Genomic DNA, 20,469 nt, shown 5'->3' on the forward strand with positions numbered 1-20,469 from the left:
TGATTTGATGGTGAAAATCGACCAAACATCTAATGCTTTTGTGTTTATTCAGTTCATTGAGGGCAATGCTAAGCATAGGAAAAATAACTTAAACAGTAATCTACGTAAATTATATGTTTTAAACTATTTTATTTTTTGCTATTGATTGGGGCAATATGCACTCCATTCGTTGGGGCAAAACGCACATATAGAAAACAAGCTGTAATCATATCTATGAGTGCTCTGTAAGTAATCGCAAACAAAATTGAGCTATTGTTTGTCTTAAAACCTTATAAAACATGCATTTTGTCTAAGAAGTAAAAAGATTCCTAAACTCGACGGTGCATCTTGCCTCAATGTTGTGGTGCGTCTTGCCCCTTTGTTTGAGTGCATCCTGCCCCATTGTTGTAGTGCATTTTACCCCGAGCAAGGGTGCATACTGCCCCGCATAAACATACGAAGCCGTAATGTTAGTCTTTACAAAAAACGTTATTTTCAAGAGCTGAACTGTATTAAGGCTGAAATTTTGTTTGGTTTCTCTTAGAATGAAAGTATATGCAATGAATGCATGCATTAAACCAATAAATTATCGCCTTTTTATATGCATTTGGACGCATCTTCCTTAAGTGGTGCGTATTACCCCAGAATCCCCTACTTCAGGCGCACAAATCTCAGAAAGCAAACTTTTAACAGCAGTGCTTTTTTTATTTGCTCTTGCTCACTTACAATAAGCTTAAAATAAGAAGATCAGATGCGCTGGTTTTGATCATGAAGTGATTTGCGCGCTCAAAAACGTGAGTAGCTGCCAAACATTTTGGGATTCTAACAAGTCTGTCCTTAAGGTAAAACATCGTTTGGCATGATCATCAACAAAAAAAAAAAACAAATATCTAAATCTCCCCGACGGGGAATTGAACCCCGGTCTCCCGCGTGACAGGCGGGGATACTGACCACTATACTATCGAGGATTTATATTGTGCTGTGCAATTTTCCGGACCACTTTGCATTTGGTACATTGGTTTTATTATAACTATCTTTGCTGTTATTTAGTTACAACAATTGATTTTGGCATGTATAAAATACAATTATACCCTCAGTGTACCAGAACTCGCTCATGAGTATAGAAAAGAAGGTTCCCTGCAAAAATGATTTTTTTTCATGGACAATATGCGTGCTAAATAATATCCGAATCAAGAGAATCGTACGTATCTATCCACAAGCATCATTTTAATGACAGTGAGCGGTTATTGGAACACCAGCGGCTACAGGTACACTAACGGTACTCTAAAATTGTTTTGTATGCGATATGATAGTTTCATAATTGTTAATGCTTCTTATGTAGCCGAAATAGCTCAGTTGGGAGAGCGTTAGACTGAAGATCTAAAGGTCCCCGGTTCAATCCCGGGTTTCGGCAGTGAATATTTTAAAATATTGCATTCACTCATATTAAGTAATATCAAAGCGGCTGTCTAGTAAACATTTCAGGGATTGATGATAAGGAGATTCTCGTGGGATAGGAGGGATTGTTAGCTGATTCAGAAAGATACCTACCTCCCACCCACACAAAATCATCATGCTCATTTCTGACGTAATTCGTAAAGCAATTTAAAGATTTTTGAAAAAAAAACATGGAAAAATCTAAAGACACTTTGGATTTAGTTTCTTTTGATTTTTTTTTGTCAAAAAATAATTCTGACTTCAATCTCAACATTGAAGTCAGATCCTAACCATAAACAGCTTTTTATAGTAGTTTCGGTAAAACTTTTGTGAAATTCCTCTAAATAAAAAAAAAATCCTTTAGGAATAGTCAGGAGTTCGTGGATGATTTCTTTCATTTCCATTGCAAATAAACGTAGGATTCAATATTTTCAGCATTTTTCTCTATTTTGTTTGTTTTGTTATTATCTCACGAGTGGTACACAGAAGAAATGCTAGTCTTGTCGCAAGACCGAGTGTGTGGAAAGTACGTTAACTGTAGTGTATGTTTTTTTTGTTAAGTTTTTTTTTCTTTGTTTCCAATCAATTTTCGACACCATTCTCTGTCTGTGACTCCACCACTCAACATCTCCCGTGATATTTACAACATTCTTCAACTCTCGTAGCTCTGGACTCGTAGCTCTCACGTGCACGCGCATTCAGCGGAAAAGGCAAATTTACACCCGGATATAAAAGTCAATGTACATACAAATATACCGAAGAACAAAACAAAAACAATGGAAATCAGTTTATCAGATTGCTTGGCTAGGAGCACAGAAGGCTGCTCTGCGCCACGATCAGTAACGGTAGGATTGCGAATGAGTTTATACAAGTTGACGAAAGGTATAAAGTGTAACAAACGGGCAATGGAACCGAACTGCTTATGACGGGTACCGGGATTGCATATGAACCGAGTCAAATCATGCAACAACCTCTATTGATATCATGTGTGAGTTGTAGACGGATCAAGCCGATAGAAGAAAAAAATCGTTCAAATTCAGATAACAACGTTTGCAATTAGTTTTATTCTTATCTTCTCTCTCCATAAAAATGAATCAATTGGCAACGGAGACAAACTAACAAGCGTATTTTTTTTTTCAATCTTTACTCTCTTCTTCACCGATTCTAGCTTTTGGATTGTTCCCTGCGAAATCCATACCGAGGAAACGAATCACGGATAGTTTGACAAGAGGTCTATTCTGTTAATCAAACTGCAATTCGACTTTCACGGCAAGTCAACTTTTTGAGCTGGGAGATTTTTCGCGAACCGAGCTGTTACCTCGCTCTATTTGAAGAGTAAGCTATAGTAACTCCTCTCAGCCAGACTTCCAGAACAGACCTCTAAAAAATCAAATAAATAGGACATAAACGAACGTTAAAATTTGCATCTTTGTAAAAGAACGACCGCAAAAACCGGTTTTGCACAAGTTCTATTCGCTACTTGGTTTTACTCTGACTGTACTCATTCTCAGATTTGATTGGTTATTTGTGGGACTTTTGTTTGTCTTGTTGTATCAGCATTTTTAGACATTTCTATTAAAAATATATGTATAAATTAAGGGTTTCTGGCTTAAAATCTAGAGGGCCCTCAGGCGGCGTCCTCCGATCGTAATTGTTGTTTTATTTTGTATGATTTGTGTGCATTCATTTTATTTTGCATTTAGTACGACTGTACTTACTATTACTAGACTTGAGTTTTCTTTACGATTGGCCTAAGAAAATTTATAACAGCGTTTTGTTCTTATTAATTCGTAGATGACGTTCAGTGGAGTTCAGGGAGGGAACTCTATCATCTCGATTCACCTCGTGTCGTCCTGGTTACGGCTTCTTCTCCCACTGTGATTGGTTTTGATCATCGTTATCGTTTTTATTTCTTCATAAGCGCATTGACGAAAGGGTTCAGTTTCAACTGGGAGAAGTATGGTCAGGTCACTATAGATTCTCTCGAGATAAATTGTGGGTCGCCTCTCATGTTAGTTCTTGCTTCGACTTTGTTTCCTTTTTTAATAATTTACAGAACAATATTTACAAAAAATGTAGAACTTATCACCAATCAATAGAGCATAGTATAAACAATCCTATAGTAACACCGATGTTTCCAGCTCGATCGAATACTTTCCTAAACACTGAATGTCTAGTGCCGTGTTTTACGAAAAAATAACGCCTTTTCGTTTCGTTTCCAAAAACATATAATAAGGAAAACTGGTCTTACAGATCACGCATAAGAAAAAAAAATACATTCAACAGAATATGCGCCACGCTGTCCTAACCGCCTAACCTCGCGGACACCTACGCGATGTCCCATCCTCTGTCTCAGTTCTAGTAGCGGCAGCAGCTTACGATAGTAATAATAATATAATATTAATAGAACTAAAATATAGATATATTGGCATATTGTATATTCCCACATAAATTTGAACTAAAAAGTAAAATCGAACAAGTCGAACACGCCCTCGGTATGGTCCAGGGAGAAGTTGTAATCGTTGTCCAGCGGTTCCAGCGGCAGGAATGCATCCATTTCGGGCACTGCAATGCAAAACAGGGAAGTGAAAGAGGCTACTGTGAGTGTTGCAACGGCTAGACGGCACGTGAAAGGATGGAATTATCTTGCGGCTAAATTAATAGTGACTAGTGATAGAACCGAGGCTGATGGATACACTTTTTTACAGGAGTGCCTTTTCAAGTCGAATCAATTACTGTACGGCATGTAGGGTATGTGTTCCATCAGTAATCTCACGCTCCCATATTCATCCTATTCGAAAACAAGCGATTACGGCACCGATTGATTCCGTTCTTTTTGTTTTCATGGGTGCTCACTTCTAACAAAAAATACAAAAATAAGAAACAAAACAAACAGCTTTCCAATCCTTTGTTTTTCGTAGGATGAAAATGGGAGCCACATGCTTAATAAGGGAACCAATACCCTATTACGTCCAGAAAGAAAAGCATACGCTACCAAGATGATGTTCTCTGCTACATTCTTTTCTAGGCAATTCTGGACCAGATAGCTATTATAAACCTTCTTCGTGCACAGCCTCCGTTATCGTTATACCTGGAGGTGATTGATTCTAGTACGAACAGAATCGATTTTTGAGAAGAATACAACGATAATGCTGCAGCATAATACACGATAAAATGTGGAACGATACAAACCCTCCAAAAATGCCGCGAATACAAAGTTCCAACGCACCACCTGTTCTGTTCATCGACTTCAAACGAAACCGCAGACAGTTATGGAAAATCTTGGACGAGAACAGCTTCTTTGGGAAGCACACATGATTGATCGAAGCGACGATGTACGGAGTAAAAAACCGCGTAAGGGTTTCGGGCGATCTGTCTAGTTCGTTCTAATCTCGCCGGGGAGTACGACAAAATAATGGGCTCTCATGTCTGCTGTTCAACATCGCCCTGGAAGGTGCTACGCGACGAGCCGGGCGCAACAACCAATTGTCACAAAATTCGGCCATTTGTCTGTTGCGATTGACACGGATATTATTGTTAGAACATTTGGAACGGGCAGTACTGTACAGCTGCCTGAAACGTCAAGCAATAAAGTTAAGACTCACGATAGCCGGGAACACTTTCGAGTTGTTGGAGGACTTCGTCTATCTCGGGTCCTTATTAATGAGAAACATCAGAAAATACAAATATGGCTGCCACAATGGCCGACGTTTCAAGAGCACCAATCATAGAAAATTCGTAAACAAATGCTCGATTTGGAAAAAAATGCATCTTTTAGCAAGTGAGCAAAGCTAGGAAAACAAGTGCGGCTTGGTTTGATGCTTCGTTCGTCCGATTTGTGACTCTAAAGTTTGTATTGGGATGTTTTGATGTTTCACCTTAACGGCAGACAACAATGTTAGAACAGCCGCTACGAGTGTTGTTGTATAACGCTAAATAAATAAATAATAATAAATCTTAAAAACTATCTACCGGAGAAGTGGAAAGAATGGTTAATCTGTCCAGTCCATGATCTGGATTGGAACTAGATCAGATCACAGTTGCAACCCTAACCTGATGTAGATTTGTTTGTACTATAGTTTGAAGTTTGTTTGTTTATACATTTTGCTTCAATCCCATTTAAAATATGGTTCAAAAAGAAAAAGGACTGTAGACAGTAGACAAACAAGCAGATTCTCAAAATACACAGCAAAGGCTTTGTGCAGCGTGGTACGAAGCACAGCTGACCAGATCGAACGCATGAACGCATTAGAAATCTTTCGCAAACAATCCTACCCTAACGAATGAACATTATTAGACAAGGATGTCAACTTGAAAGGAATTGTTTTAAAAACAAAATATAGCAGAAGGCATAAGTTCCAAAAGGCGGAAATGGGTCAGGTTTAGGTAGCTTTCTGATCACTATGAATTACAATCGCGGAGATACCTCGTTGTGAACGTACACATTTTTTGCATCCCACCTACTTTCAACACACATTTTTATTGAAGCAGTGCACTTCGAGCCGCAGAACAAACTTAAAAATAGCACACGCAAGCCATTATCATTTGTTTAGTCTAATTACATTTTTGATTCGACAAATTTATCCATTTCTGTGCACCAACAACGACGACGCTACGTTCCTACGGTGTACACATTTCGGCAATACATTTGCATACATTTTATGCGGTAATTTTCTGTTGCGATAACCATTTATTTTGAAGTGAGACAAAAACACAGAAACACACACAAGTCACCTCCTTCCTCTAGGAACCGAACCAACACCGGAGCTGAATCTCATGGTGCTACAAGCTTTCGTAACATCAACTGCAGACCCACGAGAGTTCAGTTCGGGTATCGATTCTACTTAGCATCTACGTCATACCATGAAAGTTGTTTTGCTTTTCACCACCAAACATCCCATCGCCGGAACTAAACCCGTGCACTGTCAGTTAGTATCGTGAAAGCCCCGGTGTTTTGACACTACTTAGTGAATGCTGTTGCTACTGAAGCTACTACGTATGTGCAGCAGATTACGCACGGACATGGAACCAACATTTACAGAAGCCACTAGTTAATAAAGATGTCATAGGGCTGTACACTCTCGTCGAGCTCAGCTGAAGAATGTAAAAAATTCTGATGCCGTAAACCGCACAGCCGAGCACTCAGCAATCGAGGCTCAACTGATGGGTATGTCATGCAAAAAGTCATGTTTAAAAAGTAGAAACCATAACACTTATCATTTACCATTCGGCTCTGTTAAGTCACAGCGGGTGAGCCCTAATATAAACGAATTTAAAAAAAAAGTGCTAATAATTTATTTATGCAATTCAGTATCATAATTTATATTTTATATAACTTATTTCTGTATCATAATGATCAGTTTTTACGTATGGGTTCGTTTTGCAACTCAAATGAGTTGAATAATGAAAAAATCTGCATAACATTTTGTATGGAATTCGTTGCAAAACTCGATTTTTTCACCACTCTTCATATTTATCCAACTCGGCAAGCTTCGTTGGATAAATGTACGACTCGTGCTGAAAAAATAAACTTCTTGCAACTCGTTACATAAATAACTATTATAGCAGCACGCGTCATGCGTACCGCTGGCATCAAACATTACACGTCAAGCATTTAGCCGAGATTTCAGCAAATGAACTTACACCGAGATTTACAAAGCCGATTTCAGCATACAGTTTTAAGTGCAGGACTTTTGGTATTTCCGGCAGTTTTGTTCACTTCGTTATAAGGGATATTTGTCGACTAAATTGCCTAAAATTTGGTCGATTAGATCAGTTTGGTAGTTCAAGAGATTCAGCACCACGTGACAAACAAAATAAAGCTGCCGAAAATAGCCCCAGTTCGTCATAAAATCACGTTGCCGAGATCGGCTGTGTTAATCTGGCTTATTCACTTAACGTTTGAAGTTTTATATCAGCGGTATACATGAGTGAGCACAACGGATACGTTCCAGTGTGCGTGACAGAAGTTTGACAGATTTCCCATGGGAAACCTGTCCAAAAATGCAAACGTCAATCTGTAGACTAAGGCAGTTCAGATTCCAAGCATGTTAAACATTTAAAGCTCCTATATGTTCATTACAATCCTTGGTGCAAAACTGGAACCCTATCAAATTTTCGGGAGCGGGACATTTGGCATAAAGTCATTTGGCATAAGGTTGTTTGGCATAAGGTCACTTGGCATAAAGTCATTTGGCATAACGGTCATTTGGCATAATGGACATTTGGCATAAACGAAATGCACCCTTCTTTATTATGCCAAGTGTCCATTATGCCAAATGACCGTTATGCCAAATGACTTTATGCCAAGTGACCTTATGCCAAACGGCCTTATGCCAAATGACACAGACCCCAAATTTTCAGCTATTTCGTCGGTGATTTAATGGTGGCCCAACAGCAAAACAGGTTTATATGGGAACTACTATGGAGAATTTTCAAAAAAGGTTCTCCGCGTTGTAGAACATTCACACATGGATGAAGTCATTGGGTCAAAGTCAAATGAATTCTTCAGATCACAATGATGAATGTTGCCGAAGACCGGAACTTATTTCGACAATCGAGAAAAAGGATATTAAACAAATTCTCACTCGCATACACATCTTTATACACGATGTCCTGCAAGGTGTGTAAGAAGGTGACACGCATACTATGATTGCGTGTCAAGCGTATCGATCGAGCCTTTTTTTGAAAATTCTTAGTAGTAATTCCCATATAAACCTATTTTGCTTTTGGGCCACCATTAAAACATCATCGATTGAAGGCCACAATCTTCCGACGGCTTCACAAGACATAATTGCTACAGCATTCCTATCTGCTTATAGATTGAACCTAGCAAGATATGACATCCCATTAAACTAGTGGCTTTACAGGGCTTTACCAATTACAATTTTTGACCCGCTACTGATCTGCCGTGAATCGCATATCAGTCCCATCTTTGCTGGATTTCCTATGCAAATGGGACAGATATGCGATTCACGGCAGTGATCTACTGTTCAGGATTTTTTTTCTGCTTCCATTGCTCCGGGTTAGCTGATCGACGAACGTCCAAGCAAGAACTCAGACTGTGATGTGATTTGGATAACGTGTACACAGGTCACAGCCGGAGTTCTTGCGCGGCTCTGTTCGCATCGGTGTTCCTGCGCGAAAATTTTGACCGCTGAGTGCACTTTGTTTTCCCATATTGTCTAGTGGTTAGGATGAGTGGCGCGAAAGGGTTAGTCACTGGCGCATTACGACTAGCGAACTTACCTTCCGGGTACGGTAGATTGAAGGGACTGCAGTTGCCCAGCTCCGGGAGCATTGCGTTCCGTTCGCGCATATTGACCGGAGTCGTTTTGGCGCTCAGTGATTTCAGTGACAATCCGTCCGGATTGAACTGGGAGTTGGCCTCCTGGGGTAGCAGCGTCTCTGGGCTAAGTTTGTTGCCATCGCTCAACGATGCGTTTTTGTGGGTGATTTCCATCGGCAGGAGCTTCTGGGAACCGACGGTACCGACACTGGAATCGACCTGATCCGGATCTAATCGTTCTTTTTTGATCGAATCGGCGGTGAAGAATAACGATTTGGCGGCGGTTTTCGTTGTCGGTATCACACTGTTGTCGCCGCTTTCACTGAGGAGATGTAGTTCCTTTTGCGTTAGCATCCACGGCGACGAGTTGTTTGTTTGCGCGGTATCTGCCACACCCATCAAATGTCCGTTTAGCAAGTCCACTGCACTTGGTTCCGCTTTGACTTCGACGGCAGGTCCTCCGAACAAGGCTTTGAGGTTCCTCACTGAACTCATTGAACTAAACTGTTTCATAATGTTGGTTCCTACAATAAAAGGTATAATGAACATCAATCAAATAGGAAAAGTAACACCATTTCCTCTTACTTGTCTTATCCTTAGGGCTGAAAAGCTTTTCGCTAAACGGTGACAACAGTGGGTCAATATTTTCCAGTAAAGGATCCGGTCCAGACCTGCTGTTACCGTTCCCTCCGGTACTGCCTCCAAACAAGCTACCACTACAACTACCGAGTCCGCCGAGGCTTCCGCCGTTTGGTGAACCCTCCGACGATTCCGGACACAGGAACACGTCGATTTCGCCCTTTTCCGATTTCAAAAAGATTTCCCGCGGCTGTTGCACGTCAGGTAGCTGCAATCCAAAAGAAGATGTTTATTAATTCACGGTATACAACAAAACCAAACCCGAATAAATCATACATACCACCAATTTCGCCTCCGGAGGGGCCTTAATTACCACGATGATCTGCTCCTTGAAGATGTCGATCGAGTTCAGATCCTGACAGGTGACGTAGGCATGCTTCGTGGTTTGCATGTCGTCCGACGTCATATTGCGCATCTCGACAATCATGCGGTCCAGCATGTTCTCCTTCTGCTCCAGCAGATACCGATCGCGCTGTATTCGGTTGTTCTTTTCGATATTGCACAACGAGTTCCCGCACTTCCACTGGATGTTGTTCTTGGACTTTTTCTCCAGGATACCGATCCCTTCGAGCACGTTGGTAATGTCGTAGATCCGACGCTTTTGTACGTTCAGTTTCGTGGAGGCAATGTTCAGATCGACCACCCCGTCGGCCGAATCCTTCAGCAGGTCGACGAACTTTTTCGTGAGCAGACCTAGCGAGGTGTCATACCTGGAAGGGGGTGGTGTTAGGAAAACGCACTCATGGCCGGACCTATAACTACTAGAGTACTACAACCCACTCACCTCGTTCCCTCCGAATACCGCTTCTTCGACGAACTGGACGACACGGTCGACGTGGGTGTAGAACAGGTAGAGCTGGGCTGTTTACTACTGCATTGTTTGGCTACTTTGGTCGGAGTGGGCGATAAGCTGGAGGGGGGCCTACGTTTCACCGCCTGAAATAAAGGAATCAGATGTATCAGTACTGTATCATACTATATCTTGAAAATAGGCAATTAGCATTATTTAACTCCGGGCGTTAAGAGCAAGTTGTATGGCATACAATTAAATCAATTAAACAGTAACATTTGCCCCAACAAAACATTTCCAGGATTAGTTGTTTTGAGAATACGATAGGTACTCTTCCTCAAATGTCGCTTCCAAGAACACCTGTTCTCCGAACACAGCATTACCTTCGGAAATCCCGTTTGTTATTGTTCCATGGGACAATAAGAAGCAATTCAAGGAAGAAGTAATTCTGAAAGCCTTCCCTGTTTTTTTTTTTATAAGAAATCATTGATATACCTGTTTGTTATAAATAGAAGATAATTCGGGGAACTCACTTTTGAGGAAAACATGCACGACCGTTCTGGAACCATTTAGGTCTACAAGCAAAATTTGTGCACATATGTCACGGTAAAGGCTGAGTAACGCATAACACAAATCCCATTTAGTTCTTAAGCCTTTTCCTGGCAACTTGTATCTCTAGCAACCTGAAGGAAGACCTTGTAACCAACACCAATGAATGTGAACTTTGGTCGTAAGTATACATACAGGGAAGAAAAGGGGGATTTGCTTCGTCATGTTTGATCGCCGTCGTGACCTATCGTGGCGTTGTTAATATCGACTATGACCACTACCTGGTGGTGATGGTCAAATTGAGCCTGAAACTTTTCGTAATCAACAATGTACGGTACCGACGGCTGCCTCGATATGAGCTAAGGTAGTTGAAGCAACCGGTTGTCGCTTCAGCATACGAGCTTCATCGGGTACATGGAAAGAAGTCGATCGATGTGCTATGTGCGATGCGAATGTGCGGGAACCATTTGAGGGGGCAACGCGAGGTAATTGAAAGGTGGAAGAAGTACTTCGACGAACATTTGGATGGTGCAGAGAACGCAAGCACTGAGATACAAGGCAGCGAAAGAAATGGCTACGTCATCGTGGCGGATGATATGAGAACCAACCAACTTCTAGCTGAGTTCGAGACAGGGATGCCATTCAACAGCTCAAGAAACATAAAGGCAAGGTTGCGGCCATTCATTTGCAAAGATTTACATTCATTTGCTATTATCTCAGTTCAGAAGCATGCTATCGAAAAACAATGTATGGATGAATTTACCCTTGTAGTTTTATCTGAAAGTTTGCCGAATAACATTGGGGTCGCAAACGTATACCAAAGTCGTGAGCGAGCTGTGAAGGCAACTCTCCACGCGGTGAATGTAAATTTCATTCACGCTGTGGAAAGTTGCCTTCACAGCTCGCTCACGACTTTGGTATACTTTTGCGACCCCAATGTTATTCGGCAAACTTTCAGATAAAACTACAAGGTTAAATTCATCCATACATTGTTTTTCAATAGCTTCTGAACTGAGATAATAGCAAATGAATGTAAATCTTTGCAAATGAATGGTCGCAACCTTGCATAAAGGCAGCTGCCTTAGGTAAGGATGGTATTGCTGCACTTATTGATACGGTTATTTATCTGCACCGGCTGATAGTCGGAATCTAGGAAACCGAAAAGCTACCAGGTGAGTGGAAGGAATGTGTAATCTGCTGCATTCACAAGAAAGGCGACCATTAGGAATGTGAGAACATCCAAGCGATCACCATTCTGAATATCGCCTACAAAGATCCATCCCAGATCATCTTCTGTCGTCATTTCTCTCTTGATCTTGATTGGCCGCCAGAAATTGATATCATAGTATTGATAAATTAGCAACACAAGAAACCTATAGTGTATGATGTAACAATTGTATGTAAAAATGACGCCTGCCACGTCTGAGTGTGCAAGTCAATGTGGGAAAAAAAGAGGAGGAAGTCTTGACCTCAAGTCAAACTAGATAACAAGACAAAGACCTTTCGTTTAGAGACAGCTTTACTTTTGAAAAAGGTCAAATAAATTAGGCCGAAGCGTCGGGCAATGACAATTCAATCGTTTGGATTTCCTCCAATACTTCCAAAACATACCATTTCAAGTCGAAAATCTTCTGCAAAAGCAAAACTTACCTTGAAATAATTTGTAATCTGAGGATCCCCGCTGGCACTCTTGTGTTGGTGGTGCAGTCCAGCCGTCCGACTCGGCGTCGTTTGCTTGGCATGGTGGTGGTGGTTGTGTGTTGGAGTGGTCGCCGTGCCACTTCTCGACGACGATGATCCCGATCCCGATCCGGACGCCGTTGGACTGTGGTGATGCCGGCTATAACTACTATTCTGTTGATGACTACTGCTATTATGACTATTACTACTAGTACTGCTACTGCTACTATGGTGATGATGGCTTGGTTGTTGCTGCTGCTGCTGTTGCTGCGTTTGAGGTTGTTGCTGATGATGGTACTGCGGCGTTACACCGTATCCGTACCCATGGTCGAGCAGGTGCGAGCTGACTTTGATGTCCGGTTTCACCTCCTCGTAGTCTTCGCAGGACAGATCACTACCGCTGCCGATCGATGACTTCCGGGTGCCACCACCAAAGGCCATCGATTGGTTTGTACTTGCACATTCAGTATGGTTGCTGTTGTTGCTGCTGCTGCTGCTGCCGCCGCTGCCATTCAGTCCATATGACTCGCCAGTCTTTTTGTTGAATTCCATATTAGTTAACCTACCCCTCCCGCTAGTGGACACTACATAGTGCTGCTGTTTCTGTTGCTGCTGCTGTTGTGGCTGTTTCTGCTTAGAATGAATTGTGTACATAATTTGTTTCTTTCTTTCCGGCAAAAAGCGTTTCGTTTCGCGATGCCGCCGATGTCAGCATTTGCGCGCGAGGGCCAACCGCTGCTGTCCTCTCTATTGTTTACTCTGGCTTATGCGCTTGGACAGATCTGAAATGAAGACGGGAAAAAATGGAAAGTTATTAATAGCTACTCGGTCACAAGTTTACGTACGATAACAGAGGAGAATTGAGCAAAATGAATAATGTTGATATGATGCAATTGTGGTACAATCACATTTCCCGGAATTCCATTTGTCGAAATGTCGTTTCCCGGAGTTTACCGGGAAAGCAATATTTCAAAGAATGTCATCCCAAAAAAAAGTAGTGTTCGGATTAAGCTAGAAATACAAGCCAATCGCAATTAAAAATAATTTGGTCTAGAGAAACCGACAACACTCTTTAACAAAATTCTATATTTCAGAAGTTTGTTGAAACGAGAAGTAAAGATATCTCACCAAATCCCGTCCTGTTCTACATGCGTGACACAATTTCCCACCGGCACGCGGCAGATATTCGTAGAATAAAAATCGCCAACACAAGCTAGGTTATCATTCACTGTTTTGGTCAACCGGCGGGCTGATGTCTCAAGCTCTAGTAAGCCACTCAGAGAAGTGAAATAATCCGCAGAGGCAAGGAGAAAAAAAAACCTGCCTGTCGTCGTAAGTCGCAACTTTGTCAGATTCTATTTCTGCTGGTGCTGCTATCAGTAGGTAGGTGTTTGCAGCGTGAAGTAGCAAAACAATCTCCGTGTAGATCGGAAACAGAAACCAAAATCATGCGCAGTTGCCGCAAGAGGATTCAGAAAAAAGTATAGATATGATCCCACAGTAGAACATGTCCTTTGCGTGTGTCCCATCTACGAAGGCCAACGTCAACTCCACAACATCGCTGGTAATATTGGAGAAGTCCTACGGGACGATCCGGATACCATCAAAACACTGTTCAAGTTTCTCCACGATTGTAACTTGTATGAATTAATTTAACAGCTCTCTCATTCGTTCATTAATTTAGTGTGTTGAACTAACATTAAGTTAAAAACATATAGCCTTTCGGTACACCTTGGTGTACGAGAAAGGCAAAAACACAATAATAAAGAATAAAAAAAAATATAGATATGATGATTATGGTCTAACACTGTTCATTTACAATGAATTTTAAAATGTGGACCAACAATTAACTTTGGGGAACTGATTGGCTACGATGTTGCAAGCCTTATAATGTATTTGATGAGATCATATCTGTTGTAAGACAGACTCAAAACACTTTCTTGGCTCTAATTGATTATTAGCGTATCCCGTTACTCTGATATCGAAGCTATTATAGGTATCAAGCGGATACGACTTATGATTCTGCTTTTATTAGAACATACCTGCCCATGTCCTTGTATCCTGGGTAAACAAAATCGTTTCGTTGCACATCGTTAAGCAGTAAACCAGTCAGTCGACAATCTTCGTTGAACAGGACAGGAAAGCCCTTTAACAAAACATGTGTCGTCGTGTCACGGATGATCGAACTCCAAAACAGACCAAAACCAATTCGAATGTTTGTCGCGATAACGATCTTTTGTATAACAATAATATTAAATTGTACCAAATAGATACAAACTCTTCAATCCGTTGTTATCGATGAGACACCTCGTATAAGTTCCGTTGGTTGGGCAATTCTTGAGACAGTACCTTTCAAAACAATAAATTCAGTGAGTGTTGAATTAAAGATCGAACTCGATGTTGGAAAGTATTGCGTAGCCCACTTACTGATTTTGGAATCTGTTGTAGCACGTTGTTAGTTATGCCCCAAGTAACACACTTGTCACAGAAAAGTCACGGCGGCGCAGGTTTTTGTTGCACAGAAGTCGCTGTGACTTACTTCTAACAAATAAATACTAACTTGCTAGAAGTAAGTTACAGAACTTCTGCGCAACAAAAACCTGCGCTGCCGTGACTCTTCTGTGAAAAGTGTGTTACTTGGGACATTGATCAAACGACGAAAACGATCAAAGCTGTCTATATTTCTTCATATGGTTTTGAAGCTTGACTACAATAGTATATAATTATTGAGAGTTTATTTTTGTCCAAATGTCTCAAATACCTAAGAGAATCTTGAGTATGCACACCTAGTATCTCTAACAACATTCAGTCGCTCATCAACTAAAGCAATTTGGGGTTCTTTAAAACCTCAAAAAACAGTGATAGCCTCTTTTCGATGTCGTCCTTTCCCTTTTTAGGTGTGAGTTCACACAAAAAAATTGAAAATTTGTCCCGAACATAGATCTTGGTCATACTCCACTTACTTACCATAAAGGGTCTGTGTACAATCCCCAAACGACAAACTCTTTCTCGCACTTTCTGTATAGCAAGACCTACACCGAACATGTGATAGGTAACGGCTTTATTTTGAACCCCTAGACGCAATGTATTCGAATTGCGGTCAAAATAAATCTTTGTTCCTTGAAATTCTTCAGGGATTTCTTCTTGAATTGCTACCGCAATTCTCTCACGATTCCAGATTCTGAGAATTGTATTTGGGATTTCTACCAAAGTTTCTCCTAGGTTTTTCACAGGGTTCTGGAGGAGTACCTTCCGCATCTGTCTAACCTTACATCAGTTTCTCCCGGGTTTTTTACAAGACTTCTGCAAATGACCATCCAGGGATTTCTCCCAACGAAATTTCCAGGAGTTCCTCTCCGAATTTCTCCCGTAGTTCCTTCAAGATTTTGTTTCAAAGGTTTCCACAGCTCCTCCCGTAGTTCTCCTGGTATTTCTACCCAGAAGCTTTCTGGAGATGTAAAAGTTTAGCGGGAGGTTCCTTCCAAGAGTCCTCTCCTCTTGTTTTATGCATGTTTTATGTTATATACAGTTTTAACTTGGTATCAAGTTACAGATACGAATTTTAAAGATTTCTTGACTTCAAAAATTACAACAATTCTCTGGCGTATCTACAATGATCGGTTTCTTTTCATCGATTTTCTCTTTGGTTAATAACTTGGCCGGCAAATCATTTTTAGTTGTTTTGCTAAAACAGCTAGTCTGCTAGTCCTAGTCGTCCTTCACCGAAATACACCGAGAGATCATCTGAATATTGGTCGTATTTTCCGGAATACTAAGCGCGAGAATTATACAACCACCAACGTTAACCTTCCATAACTCGCGCGGTTGGCCATCACCGTAACACCACGCTAATGCTGAGTACAAAAAGCGAGATTTTTTCAACGTGTTGTACAAAATACAACAGCGCGATCGCTCGAGGGTTAATTTTCCTTTCATATACGAACTTTGAGATGGAAGTCTGTTGAAAATATCAAAAAGTTACACCTTCATCCTCTTAAAAAAAGCTTTGTTTGCCTAATATTGCCGTAAAAATTCTGCCGTAAAGGATTCATTAAGACACTCTTCCGGGGATTCGAGTAATGCTAATGAAAGTTACATTTTTGGTGAATTTTCAAACATTTCTTCTCAGATTCCTTTGAAGATTTCTCGGTGGCTTCCGCTACTGTACTCAGAGAATGTGTAAGAAGAAATATATTGGGGAATTCCATCAGAAAGTCTTTCAGGAGTAGTTTTTTTTATGGAAAATTTACCATAATTTCCCGTGTTGAACTCACTCTTCAGATTTTTATGCCTCCAAAAACTTTGTACAGAAGCGGATAGGTACGATTTCACTGTGAATTCTGTCGGGTATTTTTCAAGAATTTTCTCCATGACTTCTGCCAAAGGGATCAAATTTAAATACCTCTAAGAATCACCAGAATTACTCCAGGAACTGACACATTTTTTTCAAGCGTAAAAATCGTTTTACCGGAAGTAACGTCTGCAGTCTCCTGATAGCCTTGTGGATAAAGCTATGGATCGCCAATCCGGAGACGGCGGATTCGATTCCCGTTCCGGTCGCGAACTTTTCTCGATTTCCTGGGCATAGTGTGTTATTGTACTTACTTCACAATATACAAATTCATGCAATGGCAGGCAAAAGAAGCCTTTCAACTAATAACTGTTGAAGTACTCAAGAACACGAAGTTTAAAAGAGGCAGACAAAGTTCCAGTAAAAACGTAGATCAACATAGAAGAAGATCAAAGAGGACGTCTGCAGGTTTACCGATTTCTCTAGAAATTTTGAAAAGGGCATTCATAAACTTATATTCGCTAGAATCCTGCTGTCAGGATATTCCTAGCAAGATTCAAAATGTCCTTCTGGACAACTTCCAGAAATCTGAAAATTTTGCCTAAGAAGTATTCTTTTTTTACATGAATTTATCGAAATCCTACAGAAACTACTAAAATTCCAAAGCGGCAGCCTGTTTAAAAAAACAGTAAGCAAGCAACTCTGTCAATAATTATAACACTCTATTCAAGACTTGATTTTCACTCATGCAGTACAGACAGCCACCACAAAGATTTCTCCCGGTATCTTTTACTATTTCACGTGTTTTTCCCGTATTTTTCCCGGTGATTTTGAATTCTTGGATTTTTTCCGGTCTTCCCGGATGGATGGACACCCTGCAAAAGGAACACGCCATCTCAAAAGGATCAAAATCTAAATGAAATCCCGGAAGAATCCTAGTAAAAAAAAGTTCAGAATAAGTCCTGAAAAACTTTGAGAAACGACTGAAAAGACCAGAAGTAATCTTCTTCAGTTTCGGGAGAAACTACAAGATAAATCGCAGGAGTAACTTCAAGAGTAATCCCGTGAGAGCTTTTATAAAATATACCGGAGGGAACTCAAGCAGAAGTTCAGGAAGAAACTCTATACGAAAGCTCAAGCTTTCTGAAGAAAATACGAGAGGAACTCCGGGAACAATCCCATGAGGTAAAACTTCTGAAATAAATTCTGGATAACACTCTTGCAAAAAGAAAACTTGAAAAACTTCTGAAGAATTCTTAAGTTTTGCCTAAAAACCTAGTTTAAAAAAATATTTTCCTTAATGTTTCTGCTGCTGTGTTCCTAATGTTGCGGTATCCCATATGATTTCAATGGGATACCGCAACATTAGGAACCGAAATTAAATTTTACCTCCATAATAGGAACAGTGTGCCTATTGTTGTGGTATGCGATTATTGATCGAAAGCAGGGAGAAACGATAGTTTTCATATTTTTCCCAGCAAGTTTGGATAGAAAACTACCGACTAACGTTTTGAAACCGTTCATTAGATGGTACGAACATATTTTTTTGAATTAATTTACCTTATTACCACAACGATCGGCACACTTACCCTATACAGCTTCCGCTCGGCTTCCGGCTTTGACGACAGTTCAGTTAGTGAGCGCCGCTCGATAACTGGACTGAGCTCCCGGAGCCGGAGGCTATTGTTATATCTTGTTTTGTTTACTGATTTGCAAAATGTGAGGTTAAATTTCGTTTTTTTTTGACAGACAGCTGCTTTTTAACTGGACTTTGGACCAGTTATCGAGCACCCAGTAAAAAAGCAGTCCAGTTAAACAGCAGTCAGTTATCGAGCGGATGCTGATATATATACAGGGTGTTAGATTCTTGAGTGCGAACTTTTTAAACCGCAGTGCGAATATAGATTCGGATCACTACTTAGTCGCTGTATGCATGCGCTCAAAACTTTCGACAGTTATCACCACGCGTCGAAGTCGAACGCCGTGGCTCAACATCGAGCAGCTGCGTAACATAGAAGTGGCTCAAGACTACGCGCAGCAGCTACATAGCAGTGGCCTTGGGGCCGTTCATAAACCACGTAGACTTTTTGGGGGGAGGGGGGGGGTCTGACCAAAGTCTACGCTCCATACAAATTTCAAAATTTATGTATGGACGAAAGTCTACGAGGGGGGAGGGGGGGTCTGAGATGGCCAAATTTTGGTCTACGTGGTTTATGAACAGCCCCTACCAACGGGAGAACAGCTTGGCGCAGCTACACTTAAAGATGGCTGGAGGGACATCCGATCCGCCATAGGTAGTACCTCGGCTACAGCACTAGGCTTCGTGACTCCGAATCACAGAAACGACTGGTACGACGGCGAATGTGAACAGTTGAAAAACGAGAAGAATGCAGCATGGGCGAGAATGCTGCAACACCGTACGAGAGCGAATGGGGCACGTCTTTCGGATGAAGAAGCGCCAGCAGGAAGAACGAGATCGCGAAGCGATGGAAGAGCTGTACCGCGCTAAGGACACACCGAGAGGTGGCGGCAGCATTACGATGAGCACCTCAATGGCGATGTTGCAAGTATCGAAGGTGGCGTGGTAACAGATCTAGGAGTATGTGCACAGGACGAAAGACTTCCGGCCCCTGACCTCCAAGAGATTAAGGAGGAGGTTGGCCGGTTAAAAAACAATAAAGCCGCTGGAGCAGATCAACTCCCAAGCGAGCTTCTAAAATACAGTGGAGAAGCACTGGTGAGAGCACTACACTGGGTCATTACCATGGTTTGGGAGGAGGAAGTATTACCGGAGGAATGGATGGAAGGTATCGTGTGTCCCATCTACAAAAAGGGCGACAAGTTGGATTGCGGGAACTACCACGCGATCACACTACTGAGCGATGCCTACAAGATACTCTCTCAAATTTTATGCCGCCGTCTATCACCGATTGCAAGAGATTTCGTGGGGCAATATCAGACTGGATTTATGGGTGAATGCGATTTCAAATCGGCGTATGATACAAACGATCGAGAGCAGCTATGGCAGATAATGCACGAATACGGATTCCCGGATAAACTGATACGATTGATCAAGGTGACGATGGATCGAGTGATGTGGGTAGTTCGAGTATCAGTGACACTCTCGAGTCCCTTCGAATCTCGCAGAGGATTACGGTAAGGTGATGGTCTTTCGTGCTTGCTGTTCAACATTGCCTTAGAGGGTGTAATTAGGAGAGCGGGGATAAACACAAGTGGAACGATTTTCACGAAGTCCGTTGAGCTGCTTGGTTTCGCTGATGATATTGATATTATTGCTCGTAAATTTGAGACGATGGTGGAAACGTACATCCGACTAAAGCGTGAAGCCAGGCGAATCAGACTAGTCATTAATGTGTCGAAGACAAAGTACATGATGGCAAAGGGCTCCAGGGAGGAATAACCGCGCCCGTCACCCCGAATTTATATCGACGGTGATGAAATCGAGGCGGTTGAAGAGTTCGTGTACTTGGGCTCACTGGTGACCACCGACAACGACAACAGCAGACAAATTAAGAGGCGCATTGTGGCAGGAAATCGTGCTTACTTTGGACTCCGCAGAACTCTACGATCGAATAAAGTTCGCCGTAACACGAAGTTAACTGTCTACAAAACGCTGATTAGACCGGTGGTTCTCTATGTGCACGAAACATGGACCCTACGTGCAAAGGACCAACGCGCCCTTGGAGTTTTCGGACGGAAGGTGTTGCGTACCATCTACGGCGGAGTGCAGATGGAAGACGGGACTTGGAAAAAGGCGAATGAACCACGAGCTGCATCAGCTGCTGAGAACCAACC

The 20,469-nt window shown here is 41.5% G+C and overlaps 1 protein-coding gene and 2 non-coding genes across 7 annotated transcripts in view; 1 reads left to right on the top strand and 2 right to left on the bottom strand.

Moving 5' to 3' along the window:
- Window positions 1-875: 875 nt before the first annotated feature.
- Window positions 876-947, bottom strand: Trnad-guc (transfer RNA aspartic acid (anticodon GUC)). The gene has a single exon. It is a non-coding gene; the product is annotated as a tRNA-Asp (tRNA).
- Window positions 948-1,320: 373 nt separating this feature from the next.
- Trnaf-gaa (transfer RNA phenylalanine (anticodon GAA)) lies at window positions 1,321-1,393 on the top strand. The gene has a single exon. It is a non-coding gene; the product is annotated as a tRNA-Phe (tRNA).
- Window positions 1,394-1,837: 444 nt separating this feature from the next.
- LOC109400190 (transcription factor E2f1) overlaps window positions 1,838-20,469 on the bottom strand; it is a 64,661-nt gene continuing 46,029 nt past the window's right edge. For 4 of the 5 annotated variants that reach the window (XM_029872561.2, XM_019672663.3, XM_019672662.3 and 1 more), the window contains exons 2-7: window positions 12,333-13,144; window positions 10,128-10,279; window positions 9,624-10,053; window positions 9,290-9,551; window positions 8,665-9,228; window positions 1,838-3,981 (exon numbers count right to left, since the gene is read on the bottom strand). In XM_029872561.2, the coding sequence (XP_029728421.2) occupies window positions 3,875-3,981; window positions 8,665-9,228; window positions 9,290-9,551; window positions 9,624-10,053; window positions 10,128-10,279; window positions 12,333-13,016 (2,199 nt within the window). In that variant the 5' untranslated portion in view covers window positions 13,017-13,144 and the 3' untranslated portion in view covers window positions 1,838-3,874. Of the gene's footprint in view, window positions 3,982-8,664; window positions 9,229-9,289; window positions 9,552-9,623; window positions 10,054-10,127; window positions 10,280-12,332; window positions 13,145-14,404; window positions 14,504-20,469 lie in introns of those variants that run through there. The other variant, XM_062856043.1, reaches the window with a different exon arrangement.

The sequence above is a fragment of the Aedes albopictus genome, chromosome 3, assembly GCF_035046485.1.
Source record: "Aedes albopictus strain Foshan chromosome 3, AalbF5, whole genome shotgun sequence".
Lineage (NCBI taxonomy): Eukaryota > Metazoa > Arthropoda > Insecta > Diptera > Culicidae > Aedes > Aedes albopictus.